Source organism: Oryza glaberrima, chromosome 1 (genome assembly GCF_000147395.1).
Source record: "Oryza glaberrima chromosome 1, OglaRS2, whole genome shotgun sequence".
Classification (NCBI taxonomy): domain Eukaryota; kingdom Viridiplantae; phylum Streptophyta; class Magnoliopsida; order Poales; family Poaceae; genus Oryza; species Oryza glaberrima.
In genome coordinates this window covers 25,878,897-25,898,066 of record NC_068326.1, presented here as the reverse complement: position 1 = coordinate 25,898,066, position 19,170 = coordinate 25,878,897, and the positions used below count along the sequence as shown (strand labels likewise).

The following is a 19,170-nucleotide window of genomic DNA, read 5'->3' as shown; positions in this document are numbered from 1 at the left end:
TCTCAACTTCCTCGAGACACTGGCGATACACGCACGACGTGTTCCGACACGGTTCGCTGGAGCACGTGGCGGAGCACCGGGCTGAGCACCTTCCAGCACCTCTGCACGCTGCAGGCGTTCTCCAGTGCCGAGTTGAACGCCGCTAGCGGGTCTCATTGCCGCCGGAGCACGCTCACGGCGGCCGGCTTTGTCGCCGCCGCGGTGGCGGCACCGGCGGCGAGGCGTGATACGATGGGCGCCCACGACATGTCGAGGTAGCTCTTGACGTAGCCCTCCATGTGCTCCTCCCGGGCACGTGCCCATCCCGGCGGCAGGAACATGGCGAGGTTGGAGCGCACGGCGCGGCGCACGATGGCATGCGTGTTGTTCGGCATGAACACCTGCCTTATCCTCGGAAATGCGAGCTCGCCGGACTTCTCCTTGAGCACGGCCTCCAGGCGGACCGTCAGGCCAAGTCGACGGTGGGTGCGCACCCTCGCCACCGTGGCCGGCGTGGCGACGACGGTGCAGAGCGCGCCGTGGGTGGCCAGCAGCAGTGCGGTGTCCACCGCCGGTATGAGGTGGCCCTCGCCATGAGGGGGACGAACACGAAGTGCGCCGCCGCCATCAATGCAGATAGCTCGTGTTCTTGCTGGCGATGTATTGCTATTGCTTGTGCAGCTCGCTGCTGATCCATCCATATGTGTGTGCGCGCTTTAAAGAGGGAGACGTGACGGCCGGTGCTGTGTTCAATTGTTTGTTTCCATATGCCGGCATTTGGGAAGACGATGATGACGTGGACCGGCCGGCCTCATTACCGGGAGGAAGAAGAAGAAGGGAGAAAGAAAAGAGAGGAAGAGAGATGGAAAGCTGACATGTGGGTCTAAGGGTATTTTTGATATTTCACGTTATTTCTCTCTTCTCTTCAACCGGAAATCATTATTTTAATCGGCGTGATGTCTACTGGCAAATTACCATGTTTATGAAGTGTTTTTCCCACAAGTTAGTTTAGACAGTGTCCTAGAACTAAAACCACATATAAGCAGTGTCCTGTAGCAAAATTTGCCTATTTTGAAGTGTACAAGACGTGCTTGCGTGTGTGTATTGTGTGTAGGGTGATGTCTTTGGTGTGTGTTAAGTGCGCATCCAAATATAAAATCTCTCTAAAAAAGTGAGGTGCGCGGATGGCTTAATGAGAAAGGGGATTTGGGGACCTCACTTAATGGCTTAATATAATCGCCACAGTCGTTGCCACCCTGTGCTAGGGATTCGGGGACAAAGGGGAAAAATTTAGTGGGGGGAGAGAGAAAGAGGACGGTCATGCACATATTGCAGCCGTGCGGCATTGCTGACGTATCAAATTTCACCATGTTGGACAGCCACATGTGTATTTTAAGTCCAAACCGTTCACAACTCTGTTTGGGGGATCATTTATCCGATTTATATAGTTTAGGGTGTAAAATATTAGGTTTTCGAGTCAAGGTGATGATCCGATCAATCTCGATAGGTTAAGGGGGTAATTGGTACTGTATCTTTGTTTTTTATAAAAAGAAGTGAACCAAACATGCGATGCATTTTGAATAATGGTCATCTACTAATTTTGTTTTTCATAAACTATCAAATTTCTCACATTCAAATGCATGATAGTGCTTCTGCAACGAGGTTGCTCTAGCATAAGCAACCTTATTTAATTTTTGGGTGGTGGTCAAGGTGGAATTCTGCAGTGACCCCTAAGCTAACGTCTTTCTCAGCGTCGCAACTTTATTGAAAATGTCATTAAGGATATTTTCCTACCACATTCTTTTCTAGACGACTATCCTCTTGCGGTGGACCGCCACAAGATGACCATGTTGGCGCCTTGGCGGGCCAGTACGAGAGAGGGTGGATCCATTCTCTCTTGACCCCCTCCCCCTCTCTCTCTCACCCTTTGATGTGTATAAAGCCAGTCAGGTGCGTCGGGTTGTCATTCTCCTGGTTGTTTCCCTTAGTGAACGATCTTGTTATAGGCATGAGGCATGGCTTGTGGTTTTCTTTCCTGATTATAGCCTCTCAGGGCTATGCTATAGTCTTGTTAGTTTTTTTCCGTGATATATCAATATGGAACATCACATTTTCTTGTTTGGCTGATCAAAAAATTAGTAAATTGTGGGAGGTGAGCCCAAGAGTGAGAAATCTTAGGGCCGGGCTACAGGCGTCATAAACAAAACCGTTAACAATTTTTTTTCCTGAAAACTCTCAATTTGTTAATCATCAGATTGCATTAAGATTTGTTCAAGGGAGTAGGGAATTTTTTTTTTTTGCGACATGTGGGTGCTGAGGGGTTTTCGAACCCACGATCTCAGGTGAAGGAGAGTGTGGGGCTAGTCAATCGGGCACACGTTTTTTAAGTAGATTTTATACCGGTTACATATAAATTATAGTGTAATTATGATTCAATTACACTATACTTGTAGTTGAAAGATTTTATAAAAAAAAACTGAAAATGTATCGTATAGCCACTTCCTTTTCAACAACTCACACACTTTATTCTATTTCAATCTGGTTTACACGATGCATCCTACAATCTGGTTTTAGGATGACAACTCACTGATCTGATTCTGACGCCCAAGGTGCATCTCATAAAGAATGTACTGATGGTGATGGAGCCAGTCCAACTGACATCGGAGTAGAGTTATATATATATGCTTCACCTATGTGGCTCCGTATCACCTCTAATTTGAAGGCAATGCTTGACCAAATATTTTAAGTCTGCTTTCTAGCACAGTGTAACTTGACCCAGCAATAAACAAGATTGCAGTAGCACGTAGTTATCTTGACCTGGCCTGACTACAAAGTTATCCATTCTAGTATCGATTTTTATGGTATGCTTGATGGGGGATAGGGATTCGGTGCTGTTCTGGGAGGATTGTTGGCTGTAGGGTTCCTTCATTCGGTCGCTGGCGCCGGCTATCTATGCAGTCGTCCCTGCTCGTCTCCGGAATCATCGCACGGTGGCCGAGGCAATGACTGACAGAAGATGGATCTAGGACATCAATTCGGCGTTAGGTATTCAAGCGATCCTAGAGTATTTCAAGCTTTGGGATTGCCTTCGGTCAGTGCAGCTTTCTGAAAAAACCGGACTCTCTATCTTGGCAGTGGGAGACCTCAGGAGAATACTCTTCCCGCTTGGCTTATCGTGTTCTCTTTTTTGGAAGAACTCGTCTCCAGCACAAGCCAATTTGGCAATCTTTGGCGCCCCCTCGCTGTCGCTATTTTCTTTGGTTGGTAGCTCTTAACCGTTACTGGACAGCGGACCGCCGCCGGAGCCGTGGTTTGTTGCACCCGGATCGATGTGTTCTGTGTGATCAATGCGAAAAGATGATTGATCATCTCTTGGTCGCATGCCCGGAGTCGCAGCAACTGTGGTGGGGTGCGCTCAGAGCTATCGGGCATTCGGAGTGTTTACCGCTCAATGAACACTCTTTCTTCTCATGGTTGTGTGACTGTCATAAGAAGATGGTCAAGGAACATCGATGAGGTTTCAACACCATCGCAACGTTGGTTGCATGGACAATCTGTAAGGAAAGAAACAATCGAGTCTTTAACCAGAAGAGCAGAACTTGGACGGAGGTTGCAAGGGTTATGACGGGTGAAGCAGAGCTGTGGCGGCTAGCTAGAGCTGTAATCCCTGTTTTGGTAGCCCATGTTAGTGGAGATGGGTCACAAAATTTAGTTAGAGATTAGGCTCCTTTGGTTTTTGGTTCTCCTCCTGTACCCTGTCCCCTTCGCTTTGTTTTTTTGGCCCGCTTTGTACATACATTTATTTCTTCTTAACACAAATATGTGCTCCTTGCGTATTTAAAAAAAAACAAAGTTATCCATATTGCCTCTCGAAGAAGTTTCGCTAATCTAAAGTTAAATTGACTACAACACTTGACGTGTTGACTTGTATGGTTATACCCGTTAGGCACTGTCTGAAACATTTTTCTTTATTAATGTCGGAGAGCCAAATGTCCTGCATTTTCAACATTGTCTAAATTAATAACAACGTAAGCTTACTTCTTTTGGAATAAGGTATTGAAGAAAGTAAACGGAGTTACGGAGAGCAAACCCTTTTTATGGAGAAAATAACTTGTAGTAAGTACCTCGCATGCATATGGAAGCGCACTTGCCTGAATTTAAACTTTTTTAGTGTAACTGAGTTATGCTTGAAGCATACCTTCTTTTTCTTTGTCGATCTTGTTGGAAGCAATCCTAGTACAGCTTGGTCATGCGAATGTGCTGAATGTTGTCTATGCCGGATCGCCCCCCTCATTTTCCATTAATTACCAACACATAGCGTTAATAAAAATGTCGATGATAAGGCGGCAGTTACTGGCGATAAACCCAAAGTATATTGGTGCTGTGTGGTCCAGCAGACAACTTGCGAATTGTGATAGCAGCAGCAGGAGAGACACGGACTGAGACCTGTACTAAGGGCCCCTTTATTGAAAGGAAATTCATAGTAATTTTAGAGAATTTTATTTCTATTGGATTTTTTCCTATATAGCCCTTTGAATCAAAGCAATGGATCCTATAAAATCCTATAAAATTTCTATGGATTGTCTTTTCCCATGTAAGTTTTGGAGAAAATTTAACATGAGGTAGAACCTCATGGAAAGAATCCTTTGAGTCTTTATCTTCCTTAAATTCTTGTGTTTTTCCTGTGGCCCAATCAAACAGTCATTTCTATGTTTTTCCTGTGTTTTGCAATCATCTGTTTTACACTTGCATTCCTATCAGAATCCTATGTTTTTTCTATTCCTCTGTTTTTTCATTCCTGTGATTCAAAGGGCCCTACAACTGGAAAAAGGAACCACACTTAGGGCCCCTTTGAATTAAAGGAATTATGAAGGAATTTCATAGGATTGAAATCCTATAGGAAATTTTCCTATGTAGCCCTTTGATTCAAAGGATTGAAGTTTTCCAAATCCTACAAAAATCCTATGGAATGGCTTGTTGCATATAGGTTTTGGAGGAAACTTAGGGCCCCTTTGAATCACAGGAATGAAAAAACGAAGGAATAGGAAAAACATAGTATTCTGACAGGAATATAAGTGTAAAACAGAGGATTGAAAAACACAGGAAAAACATAGAAATGACTGTTTGATTGGGCCGGAGGAAAAACACAAGAATTTGAGGAGAGATAAAGACTCGAAGGATTCTTTCCATGAGGTTCTACCTCATATTAAATTTCCTCTAAAACTTGCATGGGAAAAGACAATCCATAGGAATTTTATAGGATTCTATAGGATCCATTCATTTGATTCAAAGGGCTATATAGAAAAAAATCCTATAGGAATGGAATCCTCTGAAATTCCTATGAATTTTCTTTGATTCAAAGGGGGCCTTAACAAGAGGTAGAACCTCTTGGTAAGAATCCTTTGAGTCTATCTCTCTCATCTGATTCCTGTGTTTTTCCTGTGGTCCAATCAAACGATCATTTCTATGTTTTTTCTGTGTTTTACAATCATCTGTTTTACACTTATATTCCTGTTAGAATTCTATGTTTTTTCTATTCCTCCGTTTTTTTCAATCCTACGATTTAAAGGGGCCCTTACTGTGTGTACGTTCTGTGGCAGTCTTTGGTGCGCAAGTAATTGGAACTTCTCAAACCACACCTAGACGAGGAACTGGCAACGTCGGATGGTAAACCGTGCGCGTTTAGGTAACAACAGGAGTTCGTCCACCACGGTACCGCCGTGAAATGACATTCTAATCCCTACTACTTCCTTATAATAGTCGTGGTTTCAACTCCGTCACGAGCATGGGGCAGCTGCGCATGGTAACTCACTAATTACTCGCGCGACGACGCGACCCCCATCTCTCATTCTCTTGCAGTCGCGCCCACGCGACGGAAGAACGAAATCCTTCTCCTTGCGCCGTTGCACCTTCCGGCCGGCGGCCCAGCCCAGCGTCGCGAGTCCGTGATGCACTGCAGTTGGCTCGTCCCGCGTACTCGGTGCACGTTGGCAGTTTCGGCGCACCGCACAGTCGCACACACGGACGCGCGCCGCTCCGCAGGGCACCAACCAGATTACCAGAACCATGCCGCCTGCCGATCGATTCGTTTAAAACAGCGTACGGTGTGAGAGGCCCGTACGCAGGAGGAAGCACCAAGGCCGCGAGCCCGCGATCGACAAGGTGAATCCTGAGCCCGTCTGGCTATGATCAGGTTGTCTTCTCTTCTGTCCTTGTCTGGCACTCCCGCGCTGGCATAGCCTATGCCTTTCCCCAATCCCCACCGATCGAATTGACTTTGGTGGCGGCATAAGGGCCCTTTGAATCGCAGGATTGAGAAAACATATGAATAGGAAAAACGTAGGATTTAGATAGGAATGTAAGTGTAAAACATAGGATTGCAAAACGCAGAAAAAATACAGGAATGACCGTTTGATTGAACCGCAGGAAAAACACAGGAATTGGATGAGAGAGACAGACTCAGAAAAATTACCAAGAGGTTCTACCTCATGTTAAATTTTCTCCAAAACTTGCATGGGAAGAGGCATTCCATAGGAATTTTATAGGATTTCATAGGATCCATTCCTTTGATTCAAAGGGCTATATAGGAAAAATTCCTATAGGAATAAAATCCTCTAAAATGCCTATAAATTTCCTTTGAATCAAATGGGGCCTAACGATTCTAACCTGTCGTGGTTCCCTGAGTAGAGTTGACAGTTTAGTAAGAAACCATCGCATGACATGAAGATCGGCATACCACATTATGCAGGCAGTAGTTGTACTTGTCCCACTTTCTTACTGCATCCTTTATTTGCTTTAAAATAAACAAATCTAGTATGACATATGATGCATTCTAAATTTCTAATCCTATTTAGATGGATAGTATTAGGATGTATCATATAATGTAATATATTTGTTTATTTAGTAGAAAGGAGTATGTAACTTTACAGAAACGGTAACAATGAAAACAATAAATAAACACATAAAAAGGGAGACGGAATAATCTGTTGTTCTACCTACTGCCAATCTCCATGGTTTACCAAATTTTCTTCGAGATAATGTTTTTTTTTAACTAATATGGTAGTGATGGAATATATTTCTAAGGGTAGTTAACGTATTTTTAAATACCTGCTAGTATATGTGACCTATATAGGGGATGCAATTTGTAATTAACAGGAGTACAATAAATCATATGTCCATCTATTTAAATTCTCTAAAAAATTCTAACGGATAGAGTAAATTAGTATAATTGTAATTAGGCTTATCCATCCATGCATGTTTTTTTTGCGGTAACAGTAGCATATTACCATCATCATCCCATGTTAAGCCCTGATTCATTCATGGCTGTTTTGCTACGTGATCCACGACGTATATATATACCGAGAGCGTGCGTGAGCGGCCGGCGGCAGAGCACCGGGCCCACATGGCAGTGGAACCGCCGGTCTGACCAGCTCGCTAGGCTCTGCGCCGCATTTCCCTATGTGGCTGTCGAACAGGCCCCACATATGGGTCGCGTCGTACACCAAATGGAGACCGTGGCAGTATAGTACTATCGTGACGGAGAGTCGGAGAGAGACCCTACGTGACGTCACGGCGTGACACGTCGCGCCGTTTTGTCCAGCGAAACGGCGTGCCGTGATGGCACCAGAAACCACTTGCAAGGAACCAAGGAAGGGCACGTGCTGGCGATGAAAAGTCAGGTTTTTTAAAGGCCAAACTGATATTCCAACGTTCCAAAGCGTCGACCAATCTGAATGAATCGTTTTGGGCCACAACATGCCGCTGGATATCCCAATCATCTTAGCTAGCGGACCCATACTTATAATCATACTTCTTTTTTTACTAAGAACATACACAATTTCATATGTGAACGCTAGGATTAAATCCTTAATTATGAATGGATTCATGTACTAAGGTGTGACGAATCTACCACCATACTTATTCACTATTAATTCAGATTTCAGAATACTTCACTAGTTTCAATCTATCGTGACAAGGGGATTTCTAGAAACACAATTTTTTTAACTTTTACTCCCTCGTTTTCAGCACGTACATTTTTCAAACTGCTAAATGTTGTGTTTTTAAAAGTTATATATATAGGAAATTTGTCTTAAAAATCATATTAATTTATTTTTGTGTTTTTAAGCTAATACTTACTTCCTCTATCCCAGAATGTAAGCATTTTTTTAAGGTAGACACGGTTACTAAGAAAGTAGGTGGAGATAATTGAAGAAAGGATTGTGATTGGTGGAGAAGAAAAAGTAAGTGAAGAGAATGGTTGTGATTGGTTGAAAGAAGAGGGTAGGTAAAGAAATAGCTTCGTTTTGAGACAAGTTACTGTGTTAGAAATAGTTACATTTTGGGATAGAGGTAGTAATTAATCATACGCTAATCCACTACTCTATTTGCTTGTCGAGGGAGAAGGATTCCTAATCCCTTAAAAGAACACAATCTGCCGCTCCGTTTTACGTGTTGGGTGGGAAATGTTCCTAACCTTTCACAACGAAAGCATCTTTAGATTTTTGGAGAGATACAAGTTAATTTGTAATTTGTAGTTCTTAATTGTCTCACGAAAGAGAGAGTAATACAAATGGATGTCCGTGTGTCCTTGAAAATACATATTTGACTAGTCTTTGCAGATTGGGATAAATTTGGCTATAATTAGTTTTATACCTTAAAAGTCTATATGTTCCTGTGCTCACTTCGCTACTTTGATCACATGTGCACAAAATACTTAATTTGTATTCATAGAATCGTCACATATTATGGGACTTTCGGGAACATTGGCAACAGGAGTGCACCCGCTGTGCTGCAACCGTGTAGCGCGGTTCAAGGCAGTCAGTCATCTTCAGTCGTATTGCTGAACAACACCTATAAGCAAGATAGCAAGGACAAAGAGGACGATTTTTATGGATTCATACTGTGTGCATAACTGAATTGCTAGCCACCACAATTGAAACAAAGTTGTTCAACTCCACAAATCTTGCATCTAAAAATCAATAACCTCGGATGAAAAAAAAAACTTATAAGACTGCGTTCGTTGGTTGGGGATGAGAACTAATCCCGACACAAACCGAAATGACTCATTAGCGATTAATTAAGTATCAGTCCATTCTTTTTGAAAAATATATTAATATGATTTTTTAAAAACAACTTTTATATAAAATATTTTGTAAAATACACACCGTTTGAGAAGCGTGCGCGTAGAAAATGAGAGGGTGAGTTGGGAAAGGTGAGGGTATAACACAACCTAATAATTCTCAAAAACTACTGATATTTTACTTATGATAATCAACTTACTATAGTTATCCTTTAAATTGAGAGAAAATGTTTGGAATTAATAAACTGCGAAAGACTTCTTATTAGAAATAGAGAATGTTAGGACTTGGACATGAGGACATCTGCGTGTTGGTGACACAAATGGCTTATCCATCCATCGACCTCAAATACGTATGCATATACCCGAGATATGAAAGATTCCACCATTTCTATCTAAGGCCGCACAAAACCCACGGAACAAGAACACTTACATGTGGGCCTCCTCCTTTAAACCTGGCTCCACAGGCCCGTGCAGTTTGCCTGTCGCTCTAGCCATTTATTAGCAGCCTGTACGGCTGACACCTGGGCCCAGTACCGGCGCCGTCGCTTTACGCATACCGAACGGGACTGAAAAAAGAAAAACGGATAGCCCTCCAGTAGTCCAGTTCCAGTCGGTCCGTGCGTGGCGCATGCCCCGTTACAGAAGATCCAAGCCTCCAATTTAAGGGCACGAAATGGCAGGAGCAACGCACACAGACACAGGACATTGCTCACACACACAGGACATTTGCTGCTACTCGATCGACCAGTCCAGGCACTGGCACATTTCATCCCATTTCTTTTTTCATTTAAAGCCCAAGGACGTCGTGTGAGGCTGACCAATCATATGGGCTCGTGCTTCGATGGCGGTTTGTACTGCCACACCTGCCTCTCCCTCAATGTGACCGCGTTGTTTGAATTTGATGCTGGTGATTGGGGACACACACACTCGATCTTGTGAACTGTAGTGTCTCATGCCAGCATCACGAGTACTAAGCTCCCATCTCCAGATCTTTTCTCCAGTTTTCATCATCTGATTTGCGATCGGGTTGCGTCCGAGAGATACAACAGGTTAGAAAAATCTACAGTTGGACTAGCCTTTTCGAGCTTCCAACGATGATAACGTCGCGTCATGGTTGTCCCACGTTAACCCCAACAGGTGGCGGGGGCCAACGAATCCCAAAACGACCCAACCACCAATTCCCACAAGTACCCGAAGCCTAACCCAACCACGGCTATAACTACGGGCCACCGTGTGTACCACCCCCCACGAACACACGCATAAACATGGATCAAACCTATGTCAAGTTCAAACAGATCGAACACACAAATATGGAAAAAAAAAACAAAGGGCAAAGCGATCGAAGAACCAGGAAAAGCTACAGCTCGTGCCGTACTGCATTGAGCAGACGATCACCAAACCATGTAACCTGGGAGATGGAAGAGAGATCGAGTACAGTGCAAGGCATGGCAGCCTTTTGATGGATTAGGACTAGATTACAACAATACAAGCACACATGCGCTCCACTGTGCATAAATACATCAGCTGGAAACCAAAGCCCTGATCGATCAGATCTTTTTTCGTAGGAGGAGAAAGTTCAAAAGATGGGACATTGCAAGCACAGCACAGGTACCTATCATCAACTCGACGCACTAAACCTAGTTACATTTTTCTTTTCAATTCATAAAGCTAGGAGGATGTGATGAAGAAAGTGTGGAGCTGACTGGCCGGCCGGCCAGCCGGAGCTGGTGCTGGGGTGGTGGTGCTAGTCGTCGGGGACCTTGTAGGCGTCGGCGGTGATCTCGGTCAGCCACAGCCCCGGGAACAGCGACTGCACGAGACAGTTGCTAGTGTTATTATTAGCTGGATCATTAGTGGTATTATTCTCGCGCTCGCGAACAAGAATTGATTAGAGTATTAAGCGGAGGCTGAAAGCATATCGAGGAGAGCAATAAAATATGGGGTTCTTTTTTTCTCTAATGAGGGTGATTAGGAGATTAGGAGGGGGTGAGGGGTAGAATGGGGAATTGGGCTTACATCGAGCTGCCGCTGGACGACGCGAGGCCGTTTCCGAGGCCGCCGCCGCGGCCGGCCGCCGGTCAGGGCGTACATGTCCTCCTCGATCTCCTCCGCCGCGAGTGCCACCGCGAACGGCGGTCGCTCGCCGCCACCCCGTGTGGTGTCCGCTCGTCTCGCCCACGCCGTCGTGGGCGACGCCGCCGTGCTACCGCGGGCCGAGGGACGGCGCTTCCGCTCTCTAAGGTTCCACGGCCTGGCCGCCGCCGCCACAGATGTATCAGGTGGAGGAGGCGGAGGCGGTGGGAGCGGCGCCGGTGCCGGAGGCGTCTCGGGCTCCGGCGACCGAGGCTGCGGCTTCGGTTGAGGAAGGTGGAGGCGGTCGGCGACGTCCTTGATGTGGCCCATGAGCTTCGCTCGTAGATCCTCTAGCCCGCCGTCGTAAGCCTCCACCACCTCCTCCTCATCTACGGCGCCGGCGTCGGTGGTGGTGCCGCCCCGTCGGTGGGACGACGAGGAGGAGGAGCGGCGCCGATCGCGGGCGGGCCTAGCGCCGCCTCCGCCTCCTCCGGAGACTGCCGGCAAGGACGGCACGCGGTGGGAACGAGGCGTCGGGGTGGGCACCCACGGCTTCAGGTGGTGCGCCGTCGGCGGCTTCGCCCTCGGATCCGCGGTCGCCGCCATGGTCGTCCACAAACCCCACCTACGGTCGGCGCGCGGCGGCCGCCCACCGCGGCTCCTGCGGACTCACAGGCAGGCGCAGCCTACGTAACAGCCCGGCACGCAGCCGTGTCGCCGTCGAGACGGCGGCGTCGGCGGCGGCGGCGGCGGCGGAGACAAGTAAGAGGGAGTCAGGCGAGGCGTGGGTTGAGAACGTGGTAGACAAAACACAGGAGAGAGAGAAAGAAAGAAAGAGAGACGGGTCGGGTCCGCGTCTCGTCGCGTTTTGTGATGAAGGAATGCGTCGCGAGAGGAGGGTAGTTCGGGTAATTCTTTCCTCGCGGGGGGTACGACACGCGCGTCGGGGTCTCTGGGTGTAGCGAATCGCCGGCGGAGGGGGCCCAACCTGCAGCGAGGGATCACGCGCGAGGGTCCGCGTGTGAGTAGCAGCGAGGCGAGGCCCCGGTGGATTTTCGTCTGGGAATTTCCGTGCGGGGCCAGGAGGTCAGTAAAAACGAAGCACACGGTGGACCTGGAATTTCCGGCGGTGCGGCGGGTGGTGGATGTGCGCCGTGCGGCACACTGCCGTCTGTCTGGCTCACCCCGCCCTCGGACCGGGCCCACCACACAGTGGCTCTCCGTGTGTGGCCCCCACGGTGAAAAGCTCCTGCTCTGCCGTCCCTCTGCTTCGACTGCGTGGTTGGTTGCACGGCAACACGTAACCACCTCGTATAAGTCGCTGCAGCACCCAACTTTTGTGCAGTGGCCTAGCTAGCACGCTCCAGCTAGATGGACACTAGTACTAGGAGTTTAGTATGTTTACCCTAGTAGGAGTGGAGTACTACAGTACTCCATTCGAGCATGTGCAAGGTGCTATGTACTGTACGTAACCAGGTGGGGGCGAGGAGTATGCAACGGGTACGGAAAGATTAATTTTGATCTCGCAAAAATTGCCGTATGCAAATTGCGCGAAAGTTTACCAACGGCGAAGTGCATGGGAGGAAAACGGGAGAGCGAGCTGAGCTACTAGCTAGGAACGGCGCTGTCACGTTGGTGTAAAGCCTCAACTAACTAGCAAGCACCCTGCAAAAGCTTTGCTTGTCTGATGATCAACAATAGTGTGGAACGTGATGGCGCGCCAAGTGTGTTATTTGTTGGGAGCTGAAGGGAATTGTAAAATTATGTGGATTATATCGTCGTGTCATCTTGTTAAGGGCTTCTTGGTTATAAAAAAAAAAGCGAACGATCTGGATAGCTTGAAAGTTTAGCTTGTCATCAGCCTGCACCGCTAGCGGCGAGTACTATAACTATAGGAGCAAATATGCGATTGTACAAGTTTTTTTTAAAAAAAACGACTTCGCAAGCTTTTATATTGTACTACTATATCATATATCCATTGACATTTTATCCATTGATACATCATACATGAGCACACACAATCTTTGTTGATTATTTCGTCCTACAGTACGTCTGATTAAGCCTAGAGCTAAGCAACAAGCCCAAAGTAGACATGCTATTAATGAACTTGATAAGACAACAGAACCGTCCTATATATAGTCTCCGATGGTAAGAGAAAATGAATCATCAGACAGATATCATAACCATCAACATCAAGGACTTGTTCAGATTATAGCCAAAATAAACCTTATCAATTTTAGCAATACCAAAATTTTGGTAAGATGACAATATTATCAAAATTTTATAGAATTTCTTACGCATTTATCAAATTTGACAACAAACTAAACGTATATATTTTCTTGACAACTTTATCAAAAATAATATAGTTGAAAATAGCATCAAAGTGAACAGGCACCAACAATCAACAACAAGCTAGTACTACTAGCAACTCCTCCATCGGATTCGGGAGGCATCTCCCTTTCAGTCAGCCTAGCACAACAGGATAATCCTCTGTGCCGCAGGTTATGATCATCAAGAGCTAGCCAGCCCAATCAACGTCGCATTTGCCACAAATTAAACGCCAAGCACGACCTAACCCCGGCCGAGGAATTGTAGTCGTACGTCCTTCTTAATTCTTCCGGGGCGGCATCAGTACGTGCGTGTACAAGTCGCTCGTCAGGCCGTCAGCGTCAGATTGCGTATGTTGCGTCAAGGCTCGAGACCAACCACCACATCCCAGGCACAGCATATATGCATCGCAGTCTCGCAGACGATCGATGGAGAACGCCAAAGGGTGATCGATCATCGATGGATGGAGGCGTTGTCGCCGGTAAGATTTTGCAAAGGTTCACGTCGTTTCTCATGGCTGGCGTCAAACTTCGATCTGGTTTAAGGGCATGTACAATGGTTTTTAATAGTGGTCTCTTAGCGTTGCTAATTAGGAATACTTGTTAATATGGAGGAAAGAGAAAGAGGAGATACAAAACATCATTGTTATGCATGACAACGGCTTAACAATGACTCTTAGTCACTATAATATGGAAATATGGTTGCATGAGGATATAAATATGGAAAGAATATTAACAAAAGGAATATTTTTTGAGTTAATGATTAGAGCATTTACCGTCTCAATTATTATAAAGATATGATCTCTAAATAATTTTGTATTGTTTAAGAGACCATACTCGTCTCTACCATTGAACATGTCCTAATTTGCCTCTCGCTAGCCGGGTTTCTCTAGCTGCAGTTGCGGCTGGTGGCTTGGATTTGCACGGTTGATATGGACACCTTCTTCTCGCTGCTTTGGTTGCAAGAGTAACCGTGCCGTGGACCGTGAGTGGTGCATGGATTGGAGAGCTAGCTAGATGTTGTTTGCAGGCAGAGGATGCACCTGCACGTGGTTCCTTCGAAAAGACCACGGTCGACATGCGGTCACGCACGCTGGGGGAAGCATCGCGCATATGGCCGGGGAGAACGATGGAGATCGTTATTTTCGATCGTACCTCGAAGTAGGGATGCAAGTGATAGTAACGCTATCCACGTAAAAACTCGTTTGCTAGTTTATTTCTCATATGATAGTATAAAATTTAGAAGAAAAAATAAACTAGGAGTGAGATAAGCGGGCTAAAAAAATCCGCTTATCCGCCCCATTTACATCCCTACCTCGAAGACTCGTCTATCATTATTTTTTGTTCAAAAGAAAATCAATCAATAACATGTAATTATAAATTCGACTTCTATCTTATCAAACAGCAGATTTAACTTAATATCACAAATTTATCAAAAAAAAGCAAGTATTGATCTAGTATCTTATCAATTATAATATCTTTTTAGACTACATTCCTTAAGGACAAATAGACTTTGCCACGGTGTGTAATTGAAACAGACCAAATTAACGTGCTAAAGTGTCGCGCTTAGAGTAGTAGCATCACATTATATACTACGCTTGAATCTCATACATATACGCCAAAACAATTTCTTTGTTAAACAACTCGGTAGAACTTTAGACTGTTTAGTGTAAAAATGTTTTTTTTTGTTGAAGAAATTATCAGAGGGGAGAGATTCCTCACATGAATCTTCCATTGAAAATGGAAGTAAACATTACTCCCTCCGTCCAAAAAAAGACAAACCCTGAGTTTGCATGTCTACTCCCTCCGTTCAGAAAAAGACAAACCCTGGGTTTGAATCTGGACATGCAAACTCAGGGTTTGTCTTTTTTTTTTTGACGGAGGGAGTAATGTTTACTTCCATTCATGCAAACACAGGGTTTGTCTTTTTTTAGACGGAGGGAGTAGGTTACAAGGTTATATATGAGGTCGGGCACAGCCAGCGGCATGCCATTACTGATCATCAGAATTTACGGAGCGGGATAAAACATTTTTTCAAGCTAAAACAACAATTCTAGACGTCCAGTGAAGTCACATGCTTACCAGGTTTTTGATCTATCTCACTTCATTCTACAGCCATGTATACCAGGACGAGTCTATCTAATTGAGGTTTGGAGGAGCGCATCATTTTGAGCCTGAATGCTTCTTATCTAGCATTGTTCATATTTATACAAATATTAATGAATGTGTCTAGATTCATTAACATACATAGGAATGTGGACAATGCTAGAAAGTCTTAGAGCACCCGCAATGGTAAAGTAAGGTGCTCTCTATGAAACATGTACATCTCAGCAATAGACTAGATTAATAGTAAACCACCTCAATAGTATGTCTACATGGGTATCTATAGCTCTCTAATGCATTGCCTCGTTTTTCTCTATAGACTATCTCCAGGTTAGTAGATAGATTTGCTCTCTCTCTTCATTTAATCTTTTTCAAGTAGAAAAATATACTGACATGGACCTCTTGTAAAGAGACTATAAATAACTATTGCGGGTGCCCTTATAATATGAAACGGAGTAAGTACATGCAACAAGGCAGCGTGCTCCAGAACACGAGTCATCTCCTGACCAGGAAGTATCTTCGGCGTTTTGTATTCCGGGGCTGGCTAGAGTTCGTCTGTGGAATGCATGGTCGCTTTGATTGCGAAATGCGAACGTACGCTGCTGGTAGCAACGGGCATCCGTTGAGAGGCCGAAGCGTCATACCCAAACCCAGCTCTCGATCGGTTCATCTCCTAATTGATTCTCCTCAAATCTTCCTTTAATAGTTGCTCGGTGGTTCGGTGTCACTGTCACCTCTCCCCAACCCCATCGCTTCGGCTCCCCTGAATTTCTCATGATGGCAGAGACGGGCGACCAGCACGGTCCAGTGATCGGCATCGACCTCGGCAAGGCGTGCTCGTGCGTGGCCGTGTGGCAGAACGGCCGCGCGGAGATCGTGACCAACGAACATGGCGGGCGGGCCACGCCGTCGTACGCGGCGTTCACCGATACGGAGAGGCTCGTCGGCGACGCGGCCAAGAGCCAGGCCTCCCGGAACCCCACCAACACCGTCTTCGGTGAGTCCGTTGTCGTATCGCCCTTCTTTGTCTTTTTGCATATCGTCTCGTACTCTTTCGACCGGCCCTGACATTCAACTGCCTGCCGTCTACTAGCTACGAAGCGATTGATGGGGAGAAGATTCAGTGACGCGTCCGTGCAGGACGGCCTGAAGCTGTGGCCGTTCAAGGTTGTCCCGGGCCGTGGCGACAAGCCGATGGTTGCCGCGAGCTACAAGGGCAAGCAGAAGCTGCTCGCCGCGGAGGAGGTCGCGTCCATGCTGCTCTCAAAGATGAAGGCAGAGGCCGAGGCCTACATCGGGGGCCAGTCAAGAACGCCGTGGTCACGGTGCCCGCGTCGTTCGACGTCCTCCAGCGCCGGGCCACCAAACACGCATGCGCCGTCGCGGGGCTCGACGTCCTCGGCGTCATCCACGGGCCCGCGGCCGCCGCCGTCGCCTTTGGCATCCACGAAATCGCGGGCGACAAGAATGTGCTCTTCTTTGATCTTGGAGGCGGTCATACCAGCGTGTCACTCCTCGCCGTCGCGTCCGGCAAGATCGCCGTCAGGGCGACCGCCGGCGACCCCCACCTTGGGATTTCAACGGCCGCATGGTCGAACACTTCGTCGCTCAGTTCAAGGCAGCGCACAAGAAAGACGTCGGTCGCAACGCGAGGGCTATGGTGAGGCTCAGGGCGGCGTGCGAGCAGGCGAAGAGGACGCTCTCGTCGGCGAGCTGGGCCGCCATTGAGCTCGAACGTTTGCACGATGGCGCAGACTTCTACTCCACCATTACGCGCGACCAATTCGACGAACTCAACCTGGACCTGTTCTGCAAGTGCTTGGATCCCATCAAGAAGTGCCTCACGGGCGCCAAGATGGACAGGAGCAGCGTGGACGACGTCGTCCTCGTCGGCGGATCAACCCGAATCCCTCGCGTGCGCCGTCTGATTCAGGACCTGTTCGACGGGAAGGAGCTCCGCAAGGACATCAGCCCTGACGAGGCGGCGGCGTGCGGTGCTGCCACCATGGCCAGTCTCGGCAGCGACGACAGCTTGGTGGACCTGTTCCTATTCGACGCCACGCCGCACTCGCTCGGCGTGGCGGCGGCCGGAGGCGCCATGGCAGTGATGATACCAAAGAACACCCCGATTCCCGTCATGGCGAGGGAGAATACTATCTCCATCCAGCCCAATCACAAGAAAGGTATTGTTATCTCAATTTTCGAAGGAGAGAGGCCACAAGCAAGTGAGAACACTCTCCTCTGCGAGATCGAAACTTCCGGGGGCTCACAGCAAAGCAAAGCCCGGAGTGAAGCTCTCTGTGTCTGTGTGCTTCAGCATCGATGCCGACGGCGTCTTGACGGTCTCTGCGAGGGACAAGGTGAACGGGCATAAGAACCAGATGAGGGTCATGGAACAGAGTCAGCTGAGCAAGGAGGACATCGAGAGGATGACTATGGAGGCGAAGGAGTACATGGCAGCGGATGAGGAGAAGGAGAGGATCAAGGCGAAGAATTTGCTCGAGGAATTCTTGTACAATAAGGTAGTGTTTAGTTTGGGGACAGGGTGAGATGGGTTAGGTCCATCCCTATTTTTTAGAATGGGATGATCCTGTTTTTTTGTTTGGTTACAGGGATGGAACGAGCACTGTTTTTTTGTTTGGTTTGAGGGATATAATGGATGGAATGATCCTATACATTGTTTGGATGGAGGGATGAAGGTGGGATGCTTGATAGGGTTGCCTATTGATATTAGTTGGTGAGGTTACCCTCAACTAGTCATGAATACCACACAGTGCAAAATAATACTTACTCATGAACACCACACTATTTGAAAATGACCATTGTGAATTTGTTCGCAAACAATATAGCTCCATAAGTTATTAAAAGAATTTAATAAAACTTCATGTATGCCCATACCAATTGCTGCAACAGTATAAGCTCCACATTGCACATATAATACAAGCCACACATAATAATAGCAAATTTTAGTCTTACACATATTAGCAACTGAAGGTCTTACACATAATAGCACATTTAATTCTTGCACATGATAGCAATTTTAAGTCTAGTAAGTTCTCTGCCTCAAACATATTGGCAGTTTAAAGTCTTACATATAATAGGTAAATAAGCCAACCAACAACACATAACACCAAAAGAACTATCCAACTCATCCAAGAAGCCTATGTTGATCCAGGGAACTTTTCACTAATGAACATAGCAAACCAATACATCTTGTTTTCAAATGGAAGTCTATCGAAAGCTCTAGCAATGTGAGGGTTGGCAACCAAATGAGCATAGTAAAATGATCTATGGACCTCCTCAAAACCAGTAAGGGTTTTCAATGTGTCAAATAAACCTTCTGGAAGCTTATTGTCCGGCTCGGCGACCTTTAGTATAGCAGAGGCAAGCTTGTCACCAACACTAGTGAATGCACCAATCAGCCCACCATCTTCATTCTCTTGTGTTTTTGCTTTCTTTGGCTTACTTGCAGATGATGCCTCCGCACGATCATCAGTAGTGGCAGGACCATCATTTTCTTCATCATTGTCATCTTGGACATCCTCTGTTCCTAAGTCCTTTGCATACTTTCCTGTAACCATGGTGCTACCAAATATTGTAAGCATCTCA

At 46.4% G+C, this 19,170-nt stretch overlaps 1 protein-coding gene and 1 pseudogene across 1 annotated transcript; one reads left to right on the top strand and one right to left on the bottom strand.

Annotated features, from left to right (window-relative positions):
- Positions 1-10,369: 10,369 nt before the first annotated feature.
- Positions 10,370-11,981, bottom strand: LOC127768810 (uncharacterized). Its single transcript, XM_052294465.1, has 2 exons — positions 11,075-11,981; positions 10,370-10,868 (listed from the first exon to the last, which is right to left on the bottom strand). Exons 1-2 carry the CDS (start codon positions 11,735-11,737, stop codon positions 10,803-10,805), a joined length of 729 nt encoding a protein of 242 aa, XP_052150425.1. The 5' UTR covers positions 11,738-11,981; the 3' UTR covers positions 10,370-10,802.
- A 4,044-nt stretch (positions 11,982-16,025) lies between these two features.
- LOC127759994 (heat shock cognate 70 kDa protein-like) lies at positions 16,026-18,351 on the top strand (annotated as a pseudogene).
- Positions 18,352-19,170: the final 819 nt, after the last annotated feature.

Bases quoted from the DNA above. Each gene is read 5' to 3' on its own strand.
- LOC127768810 (XM_052294465.1), bottom strand. From the start codon at position 11,737: ATGGCGGCGACCGCGGATCCGAGGGCGAAGCCGCCGACGGCGCACCAC. The intron at 10,869-11,074 runs GTAAGCCCAATT...TGTCTCGTGCAG, and splicing joins TCGTCCAGCGGCAGCTCGAT to TCGCTGTTCCCGGGGCTGTG.